The sequence below is a fragment of the Pleurodeles waltl genome, chromosome 1_2 (genome assembly GCF_031143425.1).
Source record: "Pleurodeles waltl isolate 20211129_DDA chromosome 1_2, aPleWal1.hap1.20221129, whole genome shotgun sequence".
Taxonomy (NCBI): domain Eukaryota; kingdom Metazoa; phylum Chordata; class Amphibia; order Caudata; family Salamandridae; genus Pleurodeles; species Pleurodeles waltl.
The window spans coordinates 600,895,921-600,923,195 of NC_090437.1; the positions used below are offsets into that span (position 1 = coordinate 600,895,921).

The 27,275-nt window shown below is 45.4% G+C and overlaps 1 protein-coding gene across 1 annotated transcript in view; it reads right to left on the reverse strand.

Annotated features, from left to right (window-relative positions):
• INTU (inturned planar cell polarity protein) overlaps nt 1–26,773 on the reverse strand; it is a 361,378-nt gene extending 334,605 nt beyond the window's left edge. Inside the window, exon 1 of the mRNA XM_069242352.1 lies at nt 26,325–26,773. Within this exon, the coding sequence (XP_069098453.1) occupies nt 26,325–26,419 (95 nt within the window). The 5' untranslated portion in view covers nt 26,420–26,773. The remainder of the gene's footprint in view (nt 1–26,324) is intronic.
• Between the last annotated feature and the right edge of the window lie 502 nt (nt 26,774–27,275).

Below are 27,275 nucleotides of genomic sequence, written 5' to 3' on the forward strand. Positions count from 1 at the left end.
CGCCCAATCTGAACCTCCAAAGCTCATTTTAGGCCATGGTGGGGGCTGATGGGCTGGGGATCCCATTGACAATCACGTTCTTAGACACATTTAACACTTTTGACTCCATCAAGTAGCCATTTCTTTTTGCTGTTATGGAGAAGATGGGTTTTGGGCTTTGTTAGCTCTAGTGGATCAGCCTTTTCTATGCCCAGCCACGTCTAGGCTCAAGGTGAATAGGGTCCTTTCTTGGAAATTCTCCATCCGTAAGGGAACGCTACAGGGCTGTCCCCTCTCACCGATGTTCGCCAGTGCTATAGAGGCATTAGCTGAATGGCTAAGGGTAGACGCCTAGATGTGGGGTTGGCAGTGGCGTGACTCATGGGAGGGCAGGATCTTGTTGCATGCAGACAACATATTGGTGTTATGTGGCTGACCTGGAGGTTTCTTTCAGGCATCTGGGGGAAACATTCAATGTCTAAAGCACCTACTCAGGTTAAGGATTTTTTGGGATAAATCCTTGCTTTTCTCAATAGGGAGTGGCTGGTTGGGGGGGGGGTCACCTTTAAATGCCTGGGCTTCTGGGAGCCAAGAGAGAATAGAATGCATTAAGCGGATAATGTAGCGCCAGTTACAAAGTTTGGAGGTGGATGTGAAACACTGGAGGACCCTACTGATCTTACTCATGGGGAGGGCAGCACTGTTCAAGATGATTGTTTTGCCCAGGTTTACCTACATCTTTCAGAAAAGCCCTTTTGCACTACCACACACTTAATTCTGGGAAGCCGATGCACTCCTCCGGTCTTTCCCCTGGATGGATGGCCCGGCGCATTGTGCGTTTGCTACGCTACAGAGATAAGTTTTCGAAGGGAGAACTTTGCTGATGAACATTTGGAAGTATCATGAAGCAGCATAGGTACATGTCATTAATGAGTGGGTGTATGCTCTACTGACAGATCCTGCATGTCGAATGGATCAGGAAGCATTGGGTCAGAGGGGTTACCTTCACATACTGTATGGGGAGAAGTTGCCACCGAACATCCCCCCAGCTACCACCATGATTAAATTGGTTTGGACCAAATTGATACAGGAGATGGGGTGGGAGCCGCAGTTGATGCCCCACACCTGGCTGTCGGTGAGGACAAGGCTTTGTCCTGTATTGGACTTACAAGGGTTTCAAAAATGGGACTTGATTAGACTTTCAGCCCCGGCCGACGTGTGGGATGCTAATGGTATGGTCCCATTCACACATTTACAGTGGGAATATGATATGGCCCCTCCCAGCTGTAGAAGTACTTGAAATTGAGACAGGTCCAGCAGGCCTGGATCCCTAGGGATCAGGAAACAATGAAAGAATCATCTCTGGCAAAAAGACTGTTAGACGGCCGCTTGGATACGAAGGCCTATTCCCTTACTTATCCATTGATGAGGCACACACAGAGGGAGCTCACACACCTGTGGGAACAGTGACTGGGCGAGATAGGGGAATTGGATGATGAGGACTCGGGGATGCTCTACAATTCCTGTAGTTGGTGGCCATCAAGGCCAATTTGTGGCTTATTCAACTGAAACTACTGCATAGGACATATTACCCGGGTCCTGCTATGCAAGATTGGTAAGGCGCTGCATGATCATTGCTTCCGACAATGTGGACAGCAGCATACTTTCTTACGTACTCTGTGAGATTGCCCAAAACTTTGGTCCTTTTGTGAGGGGGTGAAATCATCCTTGGGGAAGGTGGCAGGGGTCCCCTTGCCGTTATCCGCACCAAGTGTTGCTGGGGGTCTGGAGAGGGTCTGGAGAGACTCTGAGGTTAACTCATACACAAAGATATTGATCAATCTGGGCTATGCTGTGGCTAAGAGGGATATTGTCAGACATTGGGGAAGTCTGCATAGCCCACGGCTAGTGAAATGGCAGGAAGGAATGGAACTGTGCAGGGTTAGTGAAAAAGGGTCCATGAGAGCCAGGGTTGCCTGTGGAAATATGAGAAAATATGGGGGACCTGGGAGACAGGACTCTAAGAGCAAAGAGAGTAGGAAATGCTGGGTATTCTGGGCCTCAGGGGAAAAGCCCTATGACTAGTCCAGGGCCGGGGGTAGCATGACTGACTGGGGGTTGTGGGGTTGACGATGGTGCCACTAAATGTATGAGTGTGGGGGGGTGGAGGGAGGAGGCTGGTATTGGGTTGCTCTACGATGGCTGCTGTGTTTTCTTTGTTGGTTTTTGTGTTTTGATTTCTGTGTGGTGTATTGTCATGGCCATTAGAAAACTAATATAACATGTGGGGAAAAAAGAAAATAGCGCAAAAAGTACCAAGCTCCAAATGTGGATATCTGGCCATGCCAGCCAGCTCACAAGTTCAGGATGACCATGATAGAGTGCGGGCAGGCTAAAGAAAACCAGTCATGCACATTGAACAAGAGTACTTAGAATCCTGGTTTCAGCGCATTGCAAGGTCCCAAGTCAAAGGCAATGCATCGCTTCTGGAGAGCTACGAGGCTGTGATGCAAGATCTTGCATTGCCACCAGGTCCATTGATAAGGGAAACATGCGATAAAAGTCCTGCATCAAGGATGCATTGTGTACTAGCTAGTTCCGGTCAGACGACCAGGCTTGCGACACAAAGTCCTGCGTGGTCATCGAGGCTGCCATCGGGGAGAGGGTTGCGATGTGAGGGCCTGCATCAGGAACGAGACACGCAGCAGTGATTCCGATAATGCAGCAGGCTGCGATGTCCTTGAGCTGGATGAATCCTTGCAGTACAAGTGATGAGTTGGTTCTGGTCGGATTTGCATCACACAGCAGAGGTGATTCATCAGTTCTTCTAGATCCACAGATGGGCTGGCAGACCATCCTTCAGGCCCACTTCCAAGGGTTCAGGACATAGGTGGCACCACTTGGCAGGGTAGGACTGACAGTTGCAGAGTTGAGGTGCTGGTTACAAGAGACTAGCTTTTTGAGTCACTTTAATGGTCTGGTTTTCAGGTTCTTACGGAGCCAAGAGGGCAGCAGGTCAGCACAGCAGTCAGCAGCAGGCAGCAATCCCAGTGAGTGGCAGTTCTTTCAGCAGCACAGCAATCCTTCTTCCTGGAATTCTTCAACAGGTCTGAAGAGTACTCAAGAGTTGGTATCTGTGGTCCAATATCTTTACCCGGTGCCTCCTTTGAAGAGGGAGAAGATTCTAGAGGTTTTCCTTTGAAGTGCATAGGTTTCCTGCCTTCCCTACCCTTGCTCCAAACTAATTACAGGGGGTATGCAATCCTTTGAGTGAAGGCAAGACACATCCTATTCAGGTGTAAGTGGGGCTATGCCTTGCTCTGCCCTCCCATCCTGTCAGTAGTGGCCCATCAACGTACAAGATCTCTATTGTGTGTGGCTGTCTAGGAGGAATCCACAAAGACCAACTTCCAACTATACCCAGTCATGTGACCAGAGTCAATCTGGAAGCACTAAATGGCTAAGGAAGGAAAATACCAACTTTCTAAAAGAGGCATTTTTAAAATTGTAATTGAAAATCTGACTTTACCATAAAAGTGGATTTTCCACTACAATTTCGAATAGACCAAACATGAACTGATTACCTGTTCCCATTTTTATGTTTCAGCATATAAAATGTAATAAGATAACACCAATGTTTTCCAATGGGAGAGGCAGGCCTTGTAATAGTGAAAAAGAAATTTAAGAGTTTTTCACTATCAGGGCATGTGAAACTTAAAAACACATGCCCTATACTTTAAATACATTGTACCCTAGGGGCGACTTATATGTTTTAAAAAGTAAGGTTTGGGCCTGGCAGAAGGTTTATTTTGCCAAACTGACAGTTTAAAACTGCCCACACAGGCTGCAATGGCAGGCCTAGGGCATGTTTAAAGGGCTATTTCAGTGGGTGCACGATCAGTGCCACAGGCTCACTAGTAGCCTTTAGTTTACACATCTAGTACCACTTTACTAGGGACTTACAAGTAAATTAAATATGACAATTAGGCGTAAGCCACGTCTACCATCTTTAGAGGAGAGAGCACAAGCACTTTAGCACTGGTTAGCACTGGTAAAGTGCACAGAGATCTAAGACCAACAAGAACAAGATCAGAAAAGTATGGAAGAGTAAGGCAAAAAGTTTGGGGAAAGACCACCCTAAGACCTACAGGTCTAAAATGCACTATTAGTCGATAATTGAATGAATGTGCACTTCTTTTGGTAAAAGGTCAACCACTATCTAGTAGCCCATGTTCACGGCTGTCAGGCCCTCTATGATGGAAAGGTGAATGCTTTTCCATCCAAGAAGTGACGTTGCTCATGCAGTTGGCGTAGTTTGCTTTGGCGGTGCTGGTTGAGTTGGTAAGGGAGAAGATGAGCTGTGTGTCATCAGCATAGGATACTATGTTGATGTCGTGGGCTCTGACGATGTCCGCAAGGGGAGTCATGTAGATGTTGGATAGTGTTCGGCTGAGCACCGTTGCTTGAGGTACTCCACAGATGAGTTTTCTGGGTTCTGAGGTTGAGGGAGTAAGTCTAACTCATTGAGTTCTGTACATTAGGAAGGGGGATATCCACGTGAGAGCCAGTCTGCAGCTACCCAAGTGCTGAAGCCTTCTGATGACTGAGTTGTGGAAGACTATGTTGAAAGCTGCAGGAAGGTCAAGTTGGATCAGTGGGGCCATTTCTTGTTAGTAGAGGATACTTCTGATGTAATCAGTGGATGCAATGAGGGCTGTTTCTGTGCTCAGATTGGTGCGAAAGCCAGATTGCGAGCTGTCTAGGAGTTGATAGTGTTCTAGATCATCTGCGAGTTTGGTATTGATGGCTTTCTCCAAGCCTTTAACTAAAAAAGGCCAGAGCAGTAGGAGTCTGTAGCTACTGAGGGTGTTGGGGTCAGTTGTTGGTTTCTTCAATAGGGCATTCACTTCTGCATTTTTCCAGCAAGACGGGAAGTGGGGGCATGGGTATGAGAGGCCCACTCAGAGGATGGTATTCATCAGTGAGGTGGTGTCTTCATTGAGAGGGGCTTCCAGTTGCTTAGCTGCTGTTTGACAATGAGGGAGGTGTTGAAATCAGTATGTTGTGGGTGGAATGTGTTGTAGATCTTGGCAATCTTCTGTTCGAAGAAGATTAAGAGGTCGTTTCACAGTGCTTGGGATGGGATGATGTTGTTGTTGTTGGCAGCTATGGGGTTGGAAATGTCCTTGACAATGGTGAAGAGTTATTTTGCGTTGTTGGGGCTGGCTTTCAGATAGGAGTTAAGACATTTCTCTTTGTGTCTCATACTTGTTAGTAGTAGAGGTTGAGGGCGACTTTGTATGCTATCTTTCATTGGTCTTTCTGTAGAGCCTCCATTTTCTCTCAAGTTGTTTGCAGTGGTGCTTGGACTCCCTGAGGTCATTCCTGTACCAGCTGGATCATTTGATGTTTTTGGGGGTCTTGTTTCTGGTGGGAGAGTGGTGTTTAGTGCAGTTGGTGAGCCATTAATTGAAGAGCTTGGTGTTGAAATTGAGGTTCCCGATTTGGTTGGATGGGCATTCCTGTAGGGTCTTGGTACAGTTTTCTTTGGTATTTTGCCCCTGTGTCTTGATGGTGATGTGGCTTTTTATGGTGGAGCGGCTTAGTGGGCAGGTATCTTGAAATATATAAGGTACTGGTCAGTCCATGTGAGAGGGGTCGTGCAGGTGTTGATGATCCTATTGTTGGAGGATAAAATAGGGTTGAGGGTGTGGCCTGCTGTGTGGTTTTGGCCCTTGGATGAGCTGGGTGTGTCAGAGGTTTCTGAGACTGTGAAGAAGAGCTGTGGCATTGTGGGTCTGTGGTGTCTTCCAGGTGGAAACTGAAGTCCCTGAGGAGGATGTAGTTGGTTGATCTGATGGAGAGGGGAGCAATGCAGTCTGCAATGTGGGTGCATCTCTCCAAATGTCCCTGAGATAATTCTATAGAACAAAGCACTACTCAATTTATGTTTTTTTTGCACTTTATAAAGTTCTTTTGGAAATAATTTTTTTGCAACAATATTGCGAACTGCTAATATCAGACAACATAAAGGTGGTTTGATATTTTTACACCAGGCAGGTTCCTTACAAACTTGCCATGTTGTGAATCATTATTTTAAGTATTCCATAATGCCAGGAAAAGATATGGAGTGAAAGACTGCTTATAATACCTGAAGAGAATTTACTGCATTATGTGGAATTACTTGAAATGATGATTTTCGTGTTTTTTTCATGGTTTATATGTTTTTATATTGCTTGTACTTTGCTGTTGCATACTTTCATGGCTATTTTAACTGAATAAAGGAATTGTGATACATTGACTGTGATAATCAATTAGTATATCGCTAATTGGGGGCACAAAGTACTTTTACGTGCTGGTGGCCATCGTAACTGGCCAGTTTTGCAGGGTTATCCCTACACTTTTTGCCTTCTTCCTCCTATTATTTTTGACATGTTTTTGTTGGCTTTAGAATTCTGGGCATTTTACCACTGCTAGCCAAGTGCTAAAGTGCATATGCTCTCTTTCTAAAATGTAATGGTAATTGGTTTGGCACATCTGATTTACTAGTAAGTGCCTAGTACAGTGCACGGTATGTGCCCAGTGCCTGTAAAGCAAATGCAACTAGTGAGTGTGCAGCGTTAATTGTGCCACCCTCACACGTATATGTAAAATATGTCTCAGGCCTGTCACTGCAGTGTCTGTGTGTGCAGTTTTAAACTGCCATTTCGACCTGGCAAGTGCCCCCACTTGCCAGGCCCAAACCTTCCCTTTTATTACCTGTAAGTTACCCCTAAGCTAGGCCCACCGCAGGCCCATGGACAGAGTACAGGGCATTTAAAAGGTATGATATGTAATGGTGTATTCTACAGGTCCTGATAGTGAAATCGGCGTTCACTATTGCAAGGCCTATCTCCCCAATAGGGTAACATTAGGATTGCCTTGAAATATCTTTTAAGTGTAATTTCCTATTGGGAGCAGGTAGAGATTTGGAGTTTGGGGTCTCTGAACTCACAATTTAAAAATATATCTTTTGGTGAAGTTTGAATTGTAAGTTTGAAAATGACACTTTTAGAAAGTGAGCATTTTCTTGCTTCATCATTCGGTGCCTCTGCCAGTCTGCTGAATACACGTCTGGGTCAGAGTTAACAGTTGGGATGTTTGTGCATTCGCTCTAAGCCAGGCTTCTCCAACAAGTAGCTTGTGAGCTACTGGTATCTCTACAGATACCTGCAAGTAGCTCTCCTGAGTGCAGCCCAGCCTACTAAATTAGAAGCTTTGCTTGGTTAAATTAATATATGTGTACCAACATAAAAAAACATGCATTTGAAACAAAAATATATGTATTTTCAGAACTCATTAGCTGATATTTGAAGACAAATATTTGAATTTCCAAAATATATTTAAAGCTGATATGTGACAGATAGATAATGCAGCACTTGGGCGACATTCCTGATATTATTAGCATAGTACAATACAATGTGCACTGCAGCTATGTTTGTTATGCATTACCCATGTAGAGGCAACCCATAGTTACTGAGCCTTTTTTATTTATATTGCTGCAGTTAGCACAGCCTGATGAATTGAGGTGATGACTGTTTGTAATCTTGCATATTATGGCCATAAATATAATTTTTGTAAACTCTTTTTATTAAACAAAGCTCAACATGCGTTTTATACATCAGACTTCACAGGATCCTTAGACAGCCATAATTCTTCTTAACACCACTTAACATTATGTTAAATACAAATTGCATAATACCGTTCAGACATCTTCCCATTGTTGCTGTTCCTACCTCTCCCCGCCTCCCCTCCCATGGGCTTTTCAACTCTTCTTACTCCACATATTCTCTAAACGATGACCATTACGGCCATATTTTCTCATATTTCCTGGGACAGCCCCGACTCTGATAGACCACCTTCTCAGCCCCCTGGCACAAATCCAGATCCCTCTGCCAATCAAGAACCCAAGAAGCCTTGACCGCCCCCCAGCGTCTCACTATATTTCGTTTTGCCACTCCCGCCGCCACATTCAACCACATTTTCATATGCTTAGGCCATGGTTCTTCCCCGGAGATATGCAGCAGGGCCCATCTAGGTTCTAATGGAATTTGTATAGCCGTCACTTGTGACATAATTTGTATAATCCTCCTCCAAAACTCCTGTATCTGAGGACACACCCATAAAATATGAAAAATGGACCCAGTTATATCACAGCCCCTAACACAGAGATCATTGGCACACCACCCGAGCTTATGGAAGAGTGTCCTTGAGTAGTACGCCCTGTGAAGGACTCTCAGCTGTATCAACCTGAATTGCACCTTAATAGCAATCTCTTTGGGGCTCTGAGTAGCCTCTGCCCAGACATCATCCTCAATCAGGCCTATGTTCCCTTCCCGTACTGCTTGAAGATGCTGTAAAATATCAGGTAAGTTATTAAGTAATTTTGCATAGATTAATGAGATGGCTTTACTTGACATGGGGTCCTGTAATAGTCTATCTTCCAAGGGCGTCAACTCTGGGAGCTGCTCACCCTCCAGTACATGACTCCTCAGAGCATGTTTCAGTTGCATATATTGGAACTGTTCAGAACTAGCTAATTCGTACTCTCACGCCAAATCCGTATAGGGCACCATCGTCCCCCCTCTCCAGCCATCTCCCAGATACTCAATTCCAAATAGTCTCCACTGCTTAAACCCTGTCAACCCTCCCACCTCACGCAGCGCAGTGCTGTTCCATAGGGGCGTTCGATTGGTCAGGTTGTTTTTCCAACTGAGAAGCCTACTGGCCTCTCTCCAAACTCTGGTGACTGTCTGAGTATGTTGTGGTATCCGCTCCCTCCCCCATCCCGTAAAGGAGAGACAGGTACCCTCCACTCCCCATAGCTTCTCTATCCACCCGATATGCCGGGTCATCCTGTTCCGCAAAGACCCATTCGTTGATTATACATAAGTGAGCTGCCCAATAATATAAGCGTATGTCTGGTATAGCCAATCCTCCTTCAAATACTCCAGGCTAGAGCTTGGGTAAGGAAATACGGGGACACCCACCATCCCATAGGAGCCGACGAAGCTCCCCATTTATTTGCCTGAACAATTCCGGCGGCACCAGATAGGGAGTATTTTGAAGGACGTATAGTAGGCGCAGGAGGGTCATCATCTTGAAGAGGACCGCCCGGCCAACCAGAGACACCGGCAGTTTCCTCCAATGCTCCACATATGTACGTAGGCATTCAAGCTGGTGGTATAAATTTTCCCGCAAGAAAGCATCAAACGCTCTGGTAAAGTGTATACCCAAGTACTTGAATCCCTCACAAACTATCTGGGCTTTACTCCTCACTGAAAGGAAGGGTCCCCTCCCGCCAGGGGAAAGATCAGAGACTTTTCCCAAATAATTTAATATCCAGAATAAGAACCAAAAATCTGAAAAATATGTAGTAATCTATCTTTCGTGGTGTATGGTCTGGTTACATACAGCAGGATGTCATCTGCATAGAGTGATATACGCTCCTCCATTCCTCCAGCACTCCCTATGCCTTTTACCAAGGGGTCATGCCTAACCCAAGTGGCCAGCAGCTCCAGCTCTAAAGCGAGGAGCAGTGGGAAGAGGGGGGGAAACCCTGCCTCGTACCCCTCTGCAGTGCAAAGGGCCGGGAGAGTATGCCGTTGACCCGCACCCGTGCCAATGGGGCCTGATAGAGGAGCCTAATCCATGCACAAAAGGAGGTTCCAAACCCCACCAAACACCGTCCTAGACAGGACCGCAAAGAGATATGACCATTCAATACTATCAAATGCCTTACGAGCTTCGAGGGACAGCAGGACCGCGTCATCATGGTCCGACGCCTCAGTCATATGCAGGATTCTGTACAGTCTCCTCAGATTAAGCATGGTGCCTCTATGTGGTATAAAACCTGTTTGGTCCGGGTGGACCTGGGACGTTATGACCTAACGTAGCCTGTTAGCTAGGATTTTTGCAAGCACTTTACCCTCTACATTCAGAAGGAAGATGGGTCGATATGAACTACAAGACTCTGGGTTTTTACCCGGTTTCAGAAGCTGGTCCTCTGGGAGAGTTCCCTCCCTCTTGCCCTCCTGAAACACTGCCCCCATATGTTCCGCTACTTCTTTCACCATGCATTTATACAGTTCTACAGGTAGACCATTGGGCCCAGTTGCTTTCCCCCCTTGAAGGGCCCTAATAGCATCTCCGACCTCCTACACTGTCAGATATAGTTCTAATTCCTCACTGGCGCTCCCATAAAGTGCTGCAAGAGGGACATCTTTTAACAAGTCTGCACACTCTTCCTCCGTGTATGCGGACTGGGACACATAGAGGCATTCACAGTAGGTGGCCAAGACCTCAGCCATGGCCTCCCCGGCTATATGACTTCTCCCCTCATGATCTCTCAATGTCTTCACCCAACTTCTCTCTCTATCCCTCTGTTGGAGCCAGGCTTTGAGTTTATTCGCCTTGTCTCCTGCATCATAGGGGCGATGCTGCACCGCTAGTGCATAGGCCCTTGCTGTATTTTCAGTCAAATCTCGCAGCTCTTGTTGCTTCACTTGGATTCGGTGACTCTGCTGGATACTAGGTCTTGCCCCTTCCAAAACCTCTGCTTCCAAGGCTGCTATTTCTTTTTCCAGCATGGTACATCGTAAATTATTTTCCTTTTTTATACCCCCAATCAGTGCTTGTGCGTGACCCCGAAGGACCGCTTTGAATGCTTCCCAAAGATCACTCTGCACCTCCACCGTTCCTACATTCTCCTTGAAGTATTGTGCTGCCCTTTCCCTCATCCTATCCTGAAAGGACCCGTCTTTAAAATACCATGAATCTATCTTGTGGGGTAGGGCCGACCCCGGTCCCGTGCTAGTCGATCGAACCACCACTGGGGAGTGGTCCGATATGCCTTGTGGTAGATGATCCATCTCACTAAACCGTGTTACCTGTGCAGATTGGGTGAAGATGAAATCGAGTCGGGAATAACTATTATGTGCATGAGAAAAGTATGTGTATTGTCTATCTCTTGGGTGAAATTCCCACAAGTCTGCCACACCCATTGCATCTGTAAATGTCCATAATGGTCCTCTGTCAGGCCCCCCACCACTGCTGGTTAGTTGATCCCATTGTGGGTCCATTGCCTCATGCATGTCCCCTTCCATCACTAATATTCCCATAGGGAATGCCAGCAACACTTCAGCTAGTTCCTTAAAGGTTTCCGCATACAATTTTAGTGTGACGTACACCTAGCATAGGTTGATCGTTTGTCCTCCAAATGTTCCGGATTGTGCTACAAACCTCCCAAACAGATTCATCCAGGTCTCCCCAAGGATGTAAGGGGGCGACGACTTTACCATGCTCCCCACCCCTCTTGAGCTGGCAGTGAAACCAGAGAGCGCCCGCAAGGAGTATCCCATCCTGTCAAGTGCCTTGTACCTGTTACTCTTCAAATGGGTTTCTTGAAATAGGACAAAGTCAGGTGAGTGTCTGCGAAGGTATTGGAGGACTATTGTGCACTTGATCTTATTCCCAAGGGCATTTACATTTCAGGTCATTATTTTTAGCTCTGCATTGTATTTAGACATATTTGTTTAGTTATCATTAATGCAATGTATGGTCGCCACCACAACCTGCCCGTCTGTACCTCTTCCTTGTATTTATCCCCTACCTCCTGTGTCGTCAAATATCTGCATCGTGAGCTTGTGAACAACTTCCCAACTGCCAAAACCATCTTCCCCTTCCCCACCACCCCTCTCCCTGCTACCCTGCATAGTAGGCATAAGATAGCTGACCCCCCCCAACTCGCAGAGTGCCTGTCGCCCCTTCTGCAACATCTAACTAAAGTAGGGATGACTGGCTTGGCCAATCAAGTTAACATACTTCCAGAAATACCTCAACCTCCTTCTATGACACATAACAGTTTACAGTGCACATCTGGCATGATTGTACAGCAGACAAAAAGGAGAAGGTAATGCTGAGGAGCAGTCTCGTTGTCACCCATTTCCCATGTCGGTGCTCCTTTACCATCCTTTAAACTCAGTATATTGGAGTGTTTGCCTCCCGCCTTTCAGTTAAGGCAGAGTTCCATCGTGCGAGCTCCCTGATTTAGGAGGCCTTCTCTATGTGAATGCCTCCAAGCTAGCCTGTGTCCCCTCCCGGGCCACCCCCGCCTCCAACAGCTGCCCCAGGGGTCCACTGTCTTCAACTACTCCTCCGTTACGTTGGGGCCCCCTGGGGCTCTCCTTCCACGGCTACGCCAGCCTTTCATGCACTCCCAGGCCTCAGCCAGTGTACTGAAGAACCAGGATCTGTCCTCCAACACAACCCGCAACTGGGCCGGGAAGATCATCATGTATTAATGTTTTTGGCAGGCAAGCTTTTTTTGACTTCATGAAAGCTCCGATGTTTCCGTTGCACCTGAAGCGTGAAATCCGGGAAGAAATGAATTGTTGCATTCTCTTATTTAATGTCACCATAGGAGCGTGCAGCTTGAAGGATAGCATCTCTGTCTCTATAATAGAACATCCTTGCAATGATAGTTTTCGGAGGTGCCCCCGGTTTTGGTGGTGGCCCGCCGCCCTGTGCGCCCGCTCAATGGAAAAGAACTTCGATAACCGCTTTGGGCAGAGGGTATTAGTGATTAGTTCTTCCCGAAATAGGTCAACGCTTGGCCCCTCTGCTCCTTCCGGGCCCCCCACAACCTGAAGATTATTCCTCCACGCTCGACCTTCTTGATCCTCCAGCCGTTCCGACATTATCTCCTGCTGCAGTGTCAGACATCGGACCTGCTCCTCCAACTTTTTGGACGTTGACTGCAGTAAATTAATATGGGTTTCTGCCAGGGTGAACTTTTCGGACATATTTTGAAAATCAGCGCCCAATACGGACACATCCACTGTGACAGTATCCAGTTTTGGCTCTAAGGTGGTCTTTAGATCTTGGATTGCCATCATTACTGACCCTAGTGAAGGCTCGTCCCTCCCGAGTCATCTTGCGGTCCCATAACCTGCCCCCCAGGCATCTTGGATGTAGCATATTTGTCCATCTTATTTGACTGGATCGTTCCCCCTCCCTTTGGTTTCATCATAGCTTTAGCGGGCACTGCTGCTCCAAGTGTTTGGGCACTCGATTTCACCTTGTCTCTACTGTGCCACTTTATTCCAGCTGACACAATCTTTTGCGCCCCCTCAGACAATCCGGCACCCTCTTCTAAGCGCCTCAGTGCTGCTCTTCTTGTACCTTAAGTCAGTGGGGGGGGGGGGGTGTGGGGGTATTTTTAGCCATGGGTCTGGGCCTCAGTCTCTTTTCCAAAAGCCGCCCTCTTATCTTCTTTGCAGCCGCTCCTCACCACCTCGCCAAACTCCTAGGCCACCTCCTCACCTCCGGTCAGGCCTCTGTCCACTTCGTCCTCGCAGGCCGCTTCGAGTGCGCTCTCAGGGCCTGTGCGGCACTCCGAGCAATCCGCTGTACACTGTCCCAGAGGGGTGGGGGGGGCCTGGGCCGATCACCAATGGTCTCCCATTCCCAGGCGGCTCGCGACCTGCCACAGTCAATCTCTCGGCCCCTGCCTCACCTCCTCTTGGGTCCCAGTTCTTTGCGCCTCTCGTTGGTCCTCTCCACCCCAATTGGGGTTCCTCTGCAAGGCCGATTACCGCTGAACTGTCCCGGCCCAGAGCCACACCCTTGTTCCCGGCCACATGCTTCCACCCTGGGTGGTCAAATCAGTGTCCCTCCTTCTTGGCCGATCCACTGCCAGCGCGGCCTACTCACGGCTCCCGGGCCCGATTTTGTTTCCCACTGGGCTATCTCCTAGGGATCACGGCGGTCCACCTCCACTCCATTTCTCGCCTTCAAGGGCCTCAGGGGGGATCGCTGCTCAATCCTTTTGTTCCACGCCACCCCACACCTTCCAGGGGGGAGTGCGTGCCCAGATGTACTTGGATAAATGTTGGATGATAGGGGAATTATTCTTTAGTTACAGGAGCTCCTTCAGAGTGCCGCCATCTCGGCACACGCCAGGCCACACCCCCTGCATAAATATAATCTAACCCTGATGCCATCACTATTCCAACACTAATAATATTAGTAGCTCGGGAAGATTTTCATTGAAGTTAAATAGCTCTTATTACAGAAAAGGTTGCAGACCCCTGCTCTAGACAGTCACGCAAAGGGAGCTGAGGTGTGCCCTGCATGTCCTGATGGCCCATCACCAGGCTGATGGGTCTTCCTGAGCTAGATTGGTAGGAGGAGCTGACACTGGCACCTGAATAGGGTTGTGTCTGTCCTCACACAAAGCAGTCTCCAACCCAGTGGAGTGTGTTTGGGGCCAGGACAGGAAAAGGCAGTCTAGTGCACTAAAACAACTTCCCTTTGAAGCTTGCCTACTTCAAAGACAGAAATGGGTATAAGAACTGGACCTCTGCCACCGCATAATTAGAATCCTTATGGACTGAGGAAATTCTAGCGGGAAGAAGAGCTGGATGCTGCAGGAGGGACTGTCACTCTGCCTGTTGCTTTGTTGTGCTGTCCTGCTGCTTGCTGCTTGTGTCCTAGGAGTGAAATGCTTTCCAAGGTTCTCTAAGGGTTTGAACTGAGCTTGTCTCCTGTTAGGAAGTCTCTGGGACATCAAAGACATCATCTATCAGTGCCTCTGCTTTTCTACGGAGAGTCCTGACTTGCCAAGTGGTGCCAACTCCAGTCCCTGGGCCCTTGAAAGTGGAAGCTGGTGACCTGAAGGAGAAAATCCATGCACCAATGCGCAGCAGCAGAAAAATCAACGCAGCACCTGTCCCACATCTGGAGAATCGACACAGCACCTGTCTCACAGCTTCAGAATCGATGCAGTGTCTGTGGATTTTCCATGCATCGTCCCCGAGGGCGTCAATTTCTCATCGACCCTGCACCGCAGTAAGGAACCAAGGCTGCACGTCCAGAAATCAACGCGAGGAAAGAATCAGCACATCACCTCCCCTGCCAGTAAGGAACCGACGCATCGCTTTGATTTTCGGCGCTTCTTCTTCCCTGTGACCCACATCGTCTTTGTTTTTGACACATCCCAGGTACTTTCTGCTAAAAAGATACAACCATTAATTCCTATGGATTAAGATTCATTGAAACATTAAAAAGTTATAACTTTATTTGTGTAGGTTGGATTTTTGTCATTGTGGTCTTGTTTTACTCAAAAGAATATTGGCTATTTTTCTAAACTGGTGTTGAGTACTTTTGTGGTGTTACTGTGTGTGTACAAATACTTTGCACATTGCCTCTGAGATAAGCCAGACTCCTTGTGCCAATCTACCAAGTGGGTGAACAGGGGTTATCTTAGCTGTGTGACTCCCTTAACCTGACTAGAGTGTGAGGGTCCTTACTTGAACAGGGTGCATACCACTGCCATCTAGAGACCCCATTTCTAGCAATCTCCTTTGTCAAAACTACCTTCCATTTGATCCGAAAATCTGACTTCAAATTCCGACAGTATCATGTATTTCCAGACAGGCTGGAGACTGTGCAATATCTCCCTACTCCAGATTCTCAGTAATAGAGGAACATTTCGGATGGGGTGGTAACTCTCAGGGCAGGCATTTTAATTAGTGGGTTACTCATAGCTCTTTAGTGCAGTCTGGAATACGTCCAGTCCAAAAGAGCTATTCCTGAACTCTTTAGTTGCTGATAAAAGTTCTTCAATGCATTCAACAATCATGCTAGCTAGAGTAGGGTCTACTGCGCAACTGCTTAGGTTTGTACTGCTTGTAATCATTTTGACCTCATCCAAGAAAAGTGCATGATTTTAGTAGATTGCCGGAATTGGAAAAGGCAATATTCTGCCTTGTGTTATTGATTGTATCGGGAAAATATTTTTCAGCCAAAAACTGATATAATAGTAAGACCAGTAAGTGTCTGGAGGAGGTCCAAGGCTGTAGTATATTTATGTGTGGGCAAAGTGTGTTATGCTGCATAAGTGGCCTTCTCATATTTCCTGTGACACTTTGAGGCCTCGCCCTTAGTGACGTCAAATTGGTATTTCAGCAATGCACTGTGGGATTTTGGAATTTGAATTAGTCTGCTTCAAAGAGCTACTTGTTTTATTGTTCTGAGTTTAGTTGACTTAAATCATCCACAACCAAGCACACGTCATTGTAAGTCTCATGGTTGAGCTTTGTTATATCTGACAATTTGATATTTGAAGAAGAAGCTTGGGAATATAGAAGTTCAAAAATGATTTATTATAAAGCAGTTTCTGTAGCGTATTCCACAGGATTTCAGCTAAAGAATCCTTCCTATCAACCAAAGATTAAAGACTCCAGCATGATAATCTTAACCTAGAATTGCAGTGACATACCTAGACAATTACTATTAGTTTATACCAGTTTTGATTCAATTAAGCCTTTTCATAACCATCAGAAAAGATGAATGCGCCTTTGAAAGAAGTACCTGAATATTGTGAGATAAAACAAGTTTTGGCAAAGCTAAAATGTCTCAGAACCTGTTGGCTTTGCCAATTCCTTTTGGTGATGCTGTACAACATAAGCAAAACTGTTTTTTTTTTGCACATGCTGTACAACGTGGCCCATACAAAAAACAACACAATGACACAGCTGCTACCGGTGGCAGCATGGCTTTGCAGGCACATCCATGCGTGATGATATATGCATGTGCATGTGCCACCATGCATACGAATGCCTACGAAATGATGTGGGCATTATTTTTTTTTATTTACTGATCCAAGATGGCTTAATAAATTAAAAAGATACACTAAAGTAGCATGAGATTCTTTTTTTTTTAATCGGAGGGGCTTGCAGTAATTTGTGTGAGTAAGTCTGGGAGAAAAACAAAAACAAAGCCGAGTGTGGGAAGGAGAGAAGGGAAAGCAGCATACAAGGGTGAGAGCAACAAGGAGGGTGGCGGGAGAAGCACAAGAGGGAGCCAGAGAGAGCAACACGGGTCAAGGGAGAAGCAAAAAAGGAAGAGTGCACGCAGGGTGAGGAGAGAAACACAAGAGTTAGAGAACAAAATAAGGAAGTTGGGAAAAGCACACGAGGGAGAGCACTGGATCCCACGTGCACTCTTATACAGTGCTTGTCCAAAACGATAAAAAGTTGTTTCCTAAAAGTGAGCAGTGGAAGGATACAGTCAGTCAAAAGGATGGTAACAAGGCTATGCTCCAGGAGAGAGACAACCACAAGAGAGGAAGGCATGCCACTGAATAAGAAGCAAGCCAATGAGAGGGACAATAAGCAACTCCTCCAAACAGTGGACACAGCTAGTCACTAGTTTCCTGGGTTCAATGTTCCTCCCGGAATGTTCTATTTTGATATGATGCTTAACACTGGTGGTTAGCTTGTATCTGAACAAGCCAGTACTGGTAAACAACGGAATCAAGCCACTGAGGAGCTAACTAGCCCATTCCAAGTGTTGTGGCAGTGTTGAAATCAGGCTCAAATGGTGTTTACACCTGGTTTAAAATTGTGAGTTGAACGCAAGCAAAGCACGGTCTTGGGAGATGGCTGTACAAATTCCTCATGGCAGTACCTGGAGGAATGTACACGGCAAAGAGCGCAGAAAGTGGACTACCACTGAGTTTGCCAGTCACAGGTGCATCACTACGTTATTACTAAGTGCCTCTGCAAAAATCCGAAATTAGGTACAAAAACCTCCTGGGGTAATGTTGTTGCCTTGCGGTAGAGCAATAGTCCTCTTGAAAGCTTATGCTCCTGATACTTCCAACAGACTTTGAGGAGGGGGCTAGTAACTCGCCCAGATTATACAGTTTGCTCCACTGCATTAAGAGGATTTTAATTAAGGTTTGCTAATTCGACAGAATGCCAGACTGCATCCTCTCCCGTTTGTTGCACGTATGTGCGTGACTGTTCATACGTATGAGTGTGCTTGTGTACGTGAGGACAGCGAAAATATCCCCAACTTTTGATGGGAGATCCAAATTCACGTCAAGGAAACTTATAAAATTGTCATACTTAGACACCGCATTTCAAATTTTTCTACAGATGCAGTTTTTTTCATGTTGGGTCAGCCGTGGGCCATTCATTGTGCTGTCACATGTGATGGGAGCAGTAGCATAGCATGGCTCTTGAAATTGAAACTACCGAGTGTGTTAGTCGTTTTTTAAACACTTACTTTTAATTGACTATTAGCAATACCTTTCCAGCTTAAGCATGTTTTTTCGGAATGACCACTTTAGAGGTGTTCATCCAAACTGTTCAAGATGATAAGAATGCCAAAGGTTGCTAGACAACAGAGCACAGTTAAAGCTTGGGTCCAAAATGGTCTCCCACAGGGTATTTAATGAATTCACTTTCACAGCCAGGGTCTTTGTTATTTGTTCAATCTGTGGATCACTTTGCAGTTTCATGAATGGTACATACATCTCATTTTACATTAATATTAATTACAAAAAATATCGTCCCTTTTACTTTTTTTAATTCACTGGGGCGATATTTATATAAATTATATTTAGGATAAGATATTCGTGTAAGAAGCTGTTCAGACAACAATGTCCTGGTACCATACTAAGTAAACAGTGACGATTTTCACAGCTCGTGTAAACTAAATCTAGAGTTTATTTTTAAAATCACAAAAAATTACGAGGGTGGTGTTACATGAAGTACACCCACCTTCTCTGCCAAACGTTAGCTAACAATTTATTATCAAGTTTTGATTTACTTTTTCCAGCTAACCTACTTGGAGAATTTAGTATGTGGAAAACAAACCCTTTGAAAATGTTTAACTTCACCCCAGAATTTATTATACCAAGAGTGCAAATCGTACCATATGTGCGTCTCTCAGTGGAAAAAAAAGCTCTTCTGGGAATCTGGCCAGAGTTTTTGATTTCCTACAGTGAATGAAAGCGCCTCATGGCCATGTAAGGAGAGGTCACCTTTGTTTCTTGAACTGTTTGTTATTCTATTGTATTGCCACATTTATATAGCGCTTACTACCCTATGTGGGGCACTAAAGCTCTTGCCTACATGGGTGGAACACTACACCTTGTAGGGTGTGTGGTTGGAAGTGTGTTGTCTTTGTTTTGATCCTACATGGGAAGTGTTTCCGTGTTGCACTTGATGACCACCGAGGTGTGGTTCGTGTGTCGTACGCACAGCGCTCAGCATTATGTTGGATGAAGAGGTGTGGGAGACAGGTGAGCAGTGTATGCTTTGCAGTAAACTGGCAGCTATGAGCAGCTCTGCTGGTCTCCTCATGGTATGTCCTATATTCATAGCACACTTAGCTGGTTACTGCACTTTACTGCACTTTAGAGGTGGAACAAGAAATGAAATAGCAGTAGGCAATGCAAAGTTTTCTTAAATTCTGATACCCCAGAGGCATTATTTATTTTCATAGAAGGTCGCTGGGAGATTTTTCGCTAATAGTAAAACAAAGATTTTCGAACCCATTTCTTTCTTTATCTGTCCCAAATAGCCAGGGTTACGTCAAGCCGTTTCGCCAAGGAATCATTTTTCTAAAAAAAAAAATCGAATTGTGGCCACACTACTTAATCAACAATTCCGAAAATTTAGAGGAAAGTGGATTTTCAGAGTTTACTTTGATTCGCTGGTGATTATCCGGTAATGAACATGATAGTGATTATCCAGCCGTATTCCATATCTCAGGATGCTAAGGGGTTATTCCTCCTCTCCTGTTTTCTCAGCGCCCATCCCCTCTCCACTTGCTGTCTCCAAAAGACGCACACTTTTCCTCTTCTGATAAAAACTCTATATGTTGTGCACATTTTTAGAACGTTATTTTTGGTTTTGGACATTAACGTTGCAATTTCTAAAAAATAGTTACTAAAAACAAATGATGGCAAATCTAATACACAGCTCAGCTTAAAAACACCTCGACATATCGCAAATATAAACTTTCCGTTTTATATCGACTTTCCGTTTTATATCGACTTCATTTATTCGTAAAAGCAATCACACTTGTGCCACAGTGTACCAAATGTCCTATTCTGCATAGAACCGATTTGAATTAATAATCGAACAGCATATTTCTTCTGAATCGTTGCGAAAATCAGGCCAGGTGACACAGTTATGACAGAATATCGATAACAAAAATATTGTCTGACATAAATACCATATCATTTTAGCTAACACTTAATATATTTGTTATGCCATTAACAATATGCTGTTATTACCCAGTTTAATGGTACTCAATTTATCTACTTCAGGAGGATAAAAGTTCCAGGTGGCTTTACCAGAATTCGAACGTCTGATCTGCAGATCATAGATGACAGCAGCGAGTGTTAAACTCAGTAATAGGTCTGTGAAGACAATATTCAAACATATGGGCAGACGCCTCAGCAGTGAACAGCTTCTCTAAACCCCTACCTACTGCCAGTCTAAGATGTAGCTGCTCCTAGAACTCAGATTTCACTTGGTCTCCTCTAGAGTGTCTCTGTTCAAATGAGCCTTTAGTAGTCAGGGTTGTACCCTATTTCCTCTTAACCCAGTGCCCATATGTAACAAGCATTGGCTAAGCCAATAGGCCTGGCTTCTAGCCAGCGCAGTGTTTGATAGCAGTTGGGAGCCTGTGAAAATTCCATGGTGAAGCAAGGTCTTGGACTGCAGCAATGTTGTAGCTAAAAATAGGGGCCCTTTTCAGATAAAAAAAACATCAGCAAAGTTAAACTGTGCCATCGAAATACATTACTATGAAAAGAAGTCAGGAGATGAAGTTAGCACTCTAAATGTTGAACATAAAAGGCATCAATAGCAACATTTTGCACTGTAGATACGTTTGACACTGGGTGTATATTTATTGCATTCACACAAAAGCCTGTGTGTGTATGCCGTAACTTTGTGATAAATAAATATTAAATACAGCAACATGTTATTATGAAAGAAAATCAAAACAAATAGATGTGCCTGGGGAGTTAGTGGATGGCGCTCTGTTTTTATTATATGCTACTGTATCCAAACACCAAGAACTTTCTAACAAAAAACATATGCCAACAATTAAAATGTTGTTGTGTGAGCAAATTAAATACATCCAAGAACACATTGTCTATAGCCTATCAAGAGTAATATGTGACGTCTATCAACAGGACTTACTGGGAAGACAGTGGGACAATATAACTATCCACCAAATGCCATGGTCTTGATGGACAGCTCATTCAAGCGATGGCAAACCACGAAAAATACATGAAAATAAGAAGCCCTAAATGTAGCTCTTCCTCTGTCTCTTTCTGTATTTCTTATTCTTCTTTTTAACTCAAACCTAAAGGTAGTAAAGTACTGATCTTTCAAAACTTTTTAAAAGAGGTAAATAAAAGGACACAATAATGTAATATTGAGCTTCATCATGGGGGCTTTAATCGAGCTCTGGCAATGATCTGTGCATTTCATGAAGGGACAGGTCACTTTCCTCAGATTTGGAGCAGGAGTGGTAGTTAGTTACGCAATGTGTTTTAGTTCTGACTGATTTTAAAGGGGCTGACCACTGGATCATAGTCACATTTATTGACACACTCAAGACGATGTCCAATCAAGGCACAAGGGGGCTAGATGTTCAGAGTTGACTGTATCCCACAGAAGATTTACCGTTTGCACATTCATACTGTTCTCCCACCTTACAACGCCCTCCCGCATTCTTACCCCATGTGACTGGCACAGAAGAGGTTGGAGAGGTGAGAAACAGAATTCAGAGGCCAAATAACTTAGAAAATGGACGAGAGCCGTTTATGGTTTAGAGTATTAATCGTTACAAATTAGCACTGGTTTATATCTGCAAATCGTGTTATTATTATTTTTTTCTTTAAAAAGACTGTAAATGGGCATTTATCAACTTGCTGGAAGTTCAAGATTGGAGAGTGATACATATTAAGGATTTGTGACATCAAGTTAGTTTGTTAAGCACACTACGTATTAGGTGGAGAAAGATATAATACTAGAACATATACCTGAAATATTTTCTATGGAACTAATTATATGTTGCAAGTAATGATTTCTAGTACTAGAAAGCCACCATCCCCGCACCATGCAGTCATTAAGCAATTGAGCAAATGGGTGTGGAAAGATATCACTCATCTCGTGCTAACTTTAAGCACAATTAACAAATGTCTGATTTGGAAAGCTGTAAATGTCCTCGAGTAAGACTAAGCTGACATCTGAAACAAATTTCCAACCATCTTGGAATTCACAAAGAGCTCCAAGATTACTACTGGAAATCAACAAAAATTTTAGATTTCCTGGAGTATTCACATGTTTTAACTTTACATTTGCAGAATTCCTACTAGATGTAAACTCAGGATGCATACATTTGGCACAAATTCTCATTTACACTTTTAATTCGTTTTTGTCTTGTTTTTTCCCCACAGGTAAAATATTTTTCCACATAGAGTATCCCCTTCCACAAAACCGTCATTGAATATGGGGATGTTACTTCCTCATTCCCATTCTGGAAATGCACCTACTACTCATCTTTGAAGATTATGCTTGATTCTAGGGTGGGAAACTCCCTCTAATGGGTATGTGAAAATCCACAAATTTACAAAGCTGTTGGTGTCCACTAATACGAGCCTAACCCTAAATAGTGACTGTGGAGCTTACACCCTTTCTCACCACTGTTCTTAAGGTTGTAATCCCTTAAAAACTTGAGTTTGCAAATTTGCTTTGAGACTTTGCTTGCATTTGTACACCCAGTCTCTAGTGGGGTGCACAAAAACATTTGTGACTCAGGCACTTTGTATCAATAAACTGTCCCTTTTTGCCAATACTTGATCTACAAGTTTGTGAAGCCTCCAGTAGCGGTATTTTCAGGTGGTGGGAATGTGGAGTGTAATACCCTGTAACCACATTCTATGGTTGGTTAAGGCTCGGACCTGGAGAATTCAAATTGCATCTACCTGTTTGAGTCAGGTCAGGTCTCACTTGGGATGAACTACATACAATTGCAACGCTAGGCGCTGCCCCGGTGAACATGTGAAGATTTTGCTTAGCTCAACCTTTTCCACACCACAGAACAAGGAAAACAAATCAGGCAATGACTCACCACACTGTCCTACTAACAATGAAACCTGTCACTTGTTGTAAAAAGCCTGATGCAGCAGGTGCCTGTCCTTAAGAGCTATGTCATTGGGACCTGCAGGTGACAGTTTCTGTGGCACGTGGTCAACTAAACCTTGTTTATGCAACACACACCTCAATGCTTCAAAAGTTTAAATTTAAACGGATTTAACAACATTACGTGCTTTTTTTAGAATATCTTGAATTTCCCCGTTCCAAAGCCTACACTCCTTCCACAATTCTCTAGCAGGCCATAACCCCTCTTCCCATTGAAGCCCTTACCCACATTGACATCTATGTTTTAGTTAGGTCCACTGCAGTGATTGTTGCAAAAATGTCAAACTCACACCCACTAAATTTCCAGCACCAGTGTACCATCCTAGAAGTCTTGCATGTCTAATGACCGGCCTACATCAATCCCCATTAAATGAGGCTGTGCTTCGGACTGCAGGGTTTATGCTCCCCGACTCCCAAAACACTTCCCCCACCACCTCCGACTGTTCAAGGTTGAAGGATTCCTTGCACTGCTAAACCATACCCTCATTGTCCAAATTATCTGGATATTTCCGTGAGCACTAAGGATGTGCATCCCAAAGTGTTACTGAAACTTTCCTCCTGAAGGCGCCCTATTGGCTGTTAACCCATCAGGTCTTCCCCTATTTATCTACAGTTACCTGTTGCCAGGAAGCAGCGCCTTGAGACCCTTGCGGGTGGTAGTGCGCTTTACAAATACACTGATTGATTGAACTTATACCTGCACAAGAAGTGGCGTCAAGTAAACTGCTATGAAGAAAAATCACAATCCCAGAAGCATCATTGAACTCTTATTGGTGTATAATGATATCTTGGTTTTAATTATTTCTTTTATCTAATCATTAGAACATACCTTGTCAATTTCTCTGCTGAACACATGCGGCTGACTGTCCAAACACATATGTCTCATGAATCCACTGGACCCAGTAGAAGCCACGCTCTTTTTTAACATTCTTTATTGAAAGAAACACTGATGATACAAGCTGAGAGCACATAATAACTACATGCATAAGAACGCACAGCACACCCGCAAGCAAAAAAGAACAACCGAGAGTCACTACAAACCACCTGAGGTGCCAAGGTCGAGGTGGTCTGTCAGGGTCCAGAAAGAAGACGACAAAGGACCCACCTAGCCCTCGGACAACCAGAGTGGGGGAGTGGTCAGCAGGGCAGGAGGACAGGGAAAGGCTTCTCTGGAAGTGGGCCAGGGGTAGATGCCACTTTCAGTTGACTCACAGCAATTTCCATTGTGAATGTTTACATAGCGTATGAACATGCCCACACCTCCAGGTGCTTGTGGTGAAGGGCATTTTCAGGGCACGAAACGCACCTTCTCTAGGATGAACTGGGGCTGCTGTGAGGAAGAATGCAATCTGGTTATTTATTTTTTTGGGTCCCGTCACGCCCCACTGGACCACAAAATATCCCAGGCAGTGGCCCTTTGAAGCTAACCCACCTGGCAATGCAAGGCTGCCCAAAGGGTCAGTCCAACAGTGTGCCCCTCCTTCCCGCCTCCCAGCAGTGGAAGCACCAATGCAGGGACTTTATTTTTAACAATATTTCAGCTTGTAGTGGGGGTTAATGGGAGAGGTGGGTAATGGACAAGCCCTTGGTAAGACTCTGAGGCGCTGATTACGAGTTAGGTGGTATTCTATCTCAAGTTTCCCAACATTCAAAATTATGTTATCGGATAGCATTTGTGCAAGGAATTCTGGCTTTGACACGACATTTGAATGGGGAATGGGCAATGGGAGAGTAGGGGAGTGAAAGGGAACAATAGTTTTGGCTGGGGAAGTATTAGATGCTTTCCCCATGTCAAAGAAAACATTCAGCGAACACGGAGACTAATCTAGTCTTTTGTTATAGCCAAAGCTTCAGGCAAATTTACTGTCTGGAATTACCAGCGGGTAGAACTGGAACCAGTAATGCCATACCTTGGACAATTGGGTGTAGGTTCGGCTAGAGTGGAATTCCATGCAGTAATCTTGCTCCGCCTTGATCATAAACAGGACCTTAGAGTTGGCTAAGTATGAATTTCTCTTTTTGTCCATACAAGAGATCACTCTCAGACTTAATCATTTATGTAAGATAAATGAATCCGCTTCTACTAAAAATACATACATCTGTTCCCAAATTCCATGCGCCCAAGTGACATGAATTCTCCTGGGTTGTAAGCATGGTGTCTAATAATCCTCCCCTTGAATAAAGTTTGCTGGAGTGCTGGGGACTCCCCACTGCGACCACTGCGAGCGCCTCACCACTCGCAACCCATGGTGAGACTCCCAAGGACTGGAAGGCTGGGTGTCTGCAGCTTTTGTGGAAAATTGTGAGGTTCTGGGTGTCACCTATCCCTCAGGATGCCTTCAAGGCTCTGGGTGTCTGCTTTCCCAGGGTTGAGTCTGAAAATGTCTGTCAAACTGCGGGGTGACTGCAGGGCTCTGGGTGTCTGCTGCCCCATGAGGAGTTTGGATGACTCTGAAGATGCCTTTTATAAGGCGGTGCGACTGGTGTAGCCATACCTGCTAGTGAGTTTAAAAGGGGGGGGGGGGTGTCTGCGTTAGGAAATAGTTCATGAATTTAAAAACACCTGTTGCAGAGTTCCTTGTGTATCCTGCATGTTCCCGGCAAAAATAAAAATGTAAAGTTAACGCTGGTGATTAATGTTTCTGCTGGAGAGATGAGTTTCGCTTAGAGGCGGTTTGGACTCATCAAAAAGTATGCAGAAATAACGTGTACCATACTGATCACAGAACAATAGTTACATGATAGCTCAGTGGGTTACTGCTTTTGTCACAGAGATCCTTTTTTACTTGTAGTTCATAAGTTACAATCATAATCCAGCACAGTGAACTATGAACTGCATTGAAAGAGCGGCATGCAAACTGCATGGTACAGGTTAGAAAGCTATGCTATTGTCTTATGCAACATTTCCTATAGAATGATTTACACACGTATGAGTAATTGTCTCTGTATAGTGTATGTGTCACGTAAAGTGCTACAATGTTATGAACAGCGCTATACAACCAATGAAATGCATTTGCGAGATGGTCTGTGGGGAGGTAAGGGGCAGTGTGGGTGGTAGTGAGGCAATCCGTGGAGCCGGAGGTGGTTGGTGGGTGGGATGGGAGCGCCGATGAAGCCTGCCGCGCCGGGCGCGCCAGTGCTAAAGCCGGTCTTGGCTGCAGGACACTGGGAATCTCCTGCCCCCAGGAAGGGGGCAATGATGGTAAAGGGCGGCGTAAAGGAGTCTGCCGTGCCTAGGGTGCCTGTGGCGCTCGGAGTGTCCACTGTCTCTTGGGGGGCACTCACCTGTGCAGGAGGACTCTGCCCAATGAGTCCAGCTCATCCAGGCTTCTGGGCGCTGCTCTCGGGAAGCTGCTGCAGTTCCTGTGCACCCCAAACATGACTCCTCGCCCGGGCTCTAGGGAGCGCTCCTGGAGTGCTCACCGCCCAGGGCACCCGCATCCTCCCCAGGCGGTCCACCTGCGGGTACTGCCAGGCTGCCACCCTCACAGAGAGGAGCCGGGCAAGCTCCCTCATCCCGGAGCCGCCTCTGGGGCGACCCTGCTGCCTGTCAGCCAGCCAGGAGAAAAATTAACCAACCAGCGCTCCTTCCCAAATCCCTCCCCCGGCAGAGGTGACCGGGAGAGCGTGTCCCAGTGAAACCCTCACCGCTCCCCCCTCTCGGGTCCCACCCCTCCCTGGGCCTCAGCCAGGCTTTCACGCCGCCTGATGCCGGTGCCCACCTCCGCTAGACTGCCTAATCCTTGTTTGCATGTTTAATTTTTTTTTAATTAAAGTTCTGCTTTTACACTCTTTCTGATAAAAAAACAATTTCTTAAATTCCCGTGCATGCGAGATATATATAAATCTCTGTGTTCTGAGCTGTTAAGCAACAGGTGCCCTTCTCCTGCACGCCTAGTACGCACCGAGAGCGCCTTATAACTAACACACAGTCACGCACGTCCTGTTTAAAATAATGAGAGAAAATCACAGCTTTGTGGTGCAGGCCCACGACCACTTGGATTATGCTCCCCACACTTCCAAAATGAAATCAACAATCACCCTTTTCACTCAAGTTTCGACTGTGCTTTGTAAAATAAACCGTGACATTTCTAGGGCGCTGCGGGGTCAACCGAACTCCAGGGGCGTCGCGTGTGAACAATACAACGTATTTAAGTGCTCACTGGAACCTGCACATAAAGCTCTGTTGCTCGCTCTTCCACTAATACAATAAACCATTTAGGGTCATATTTATAC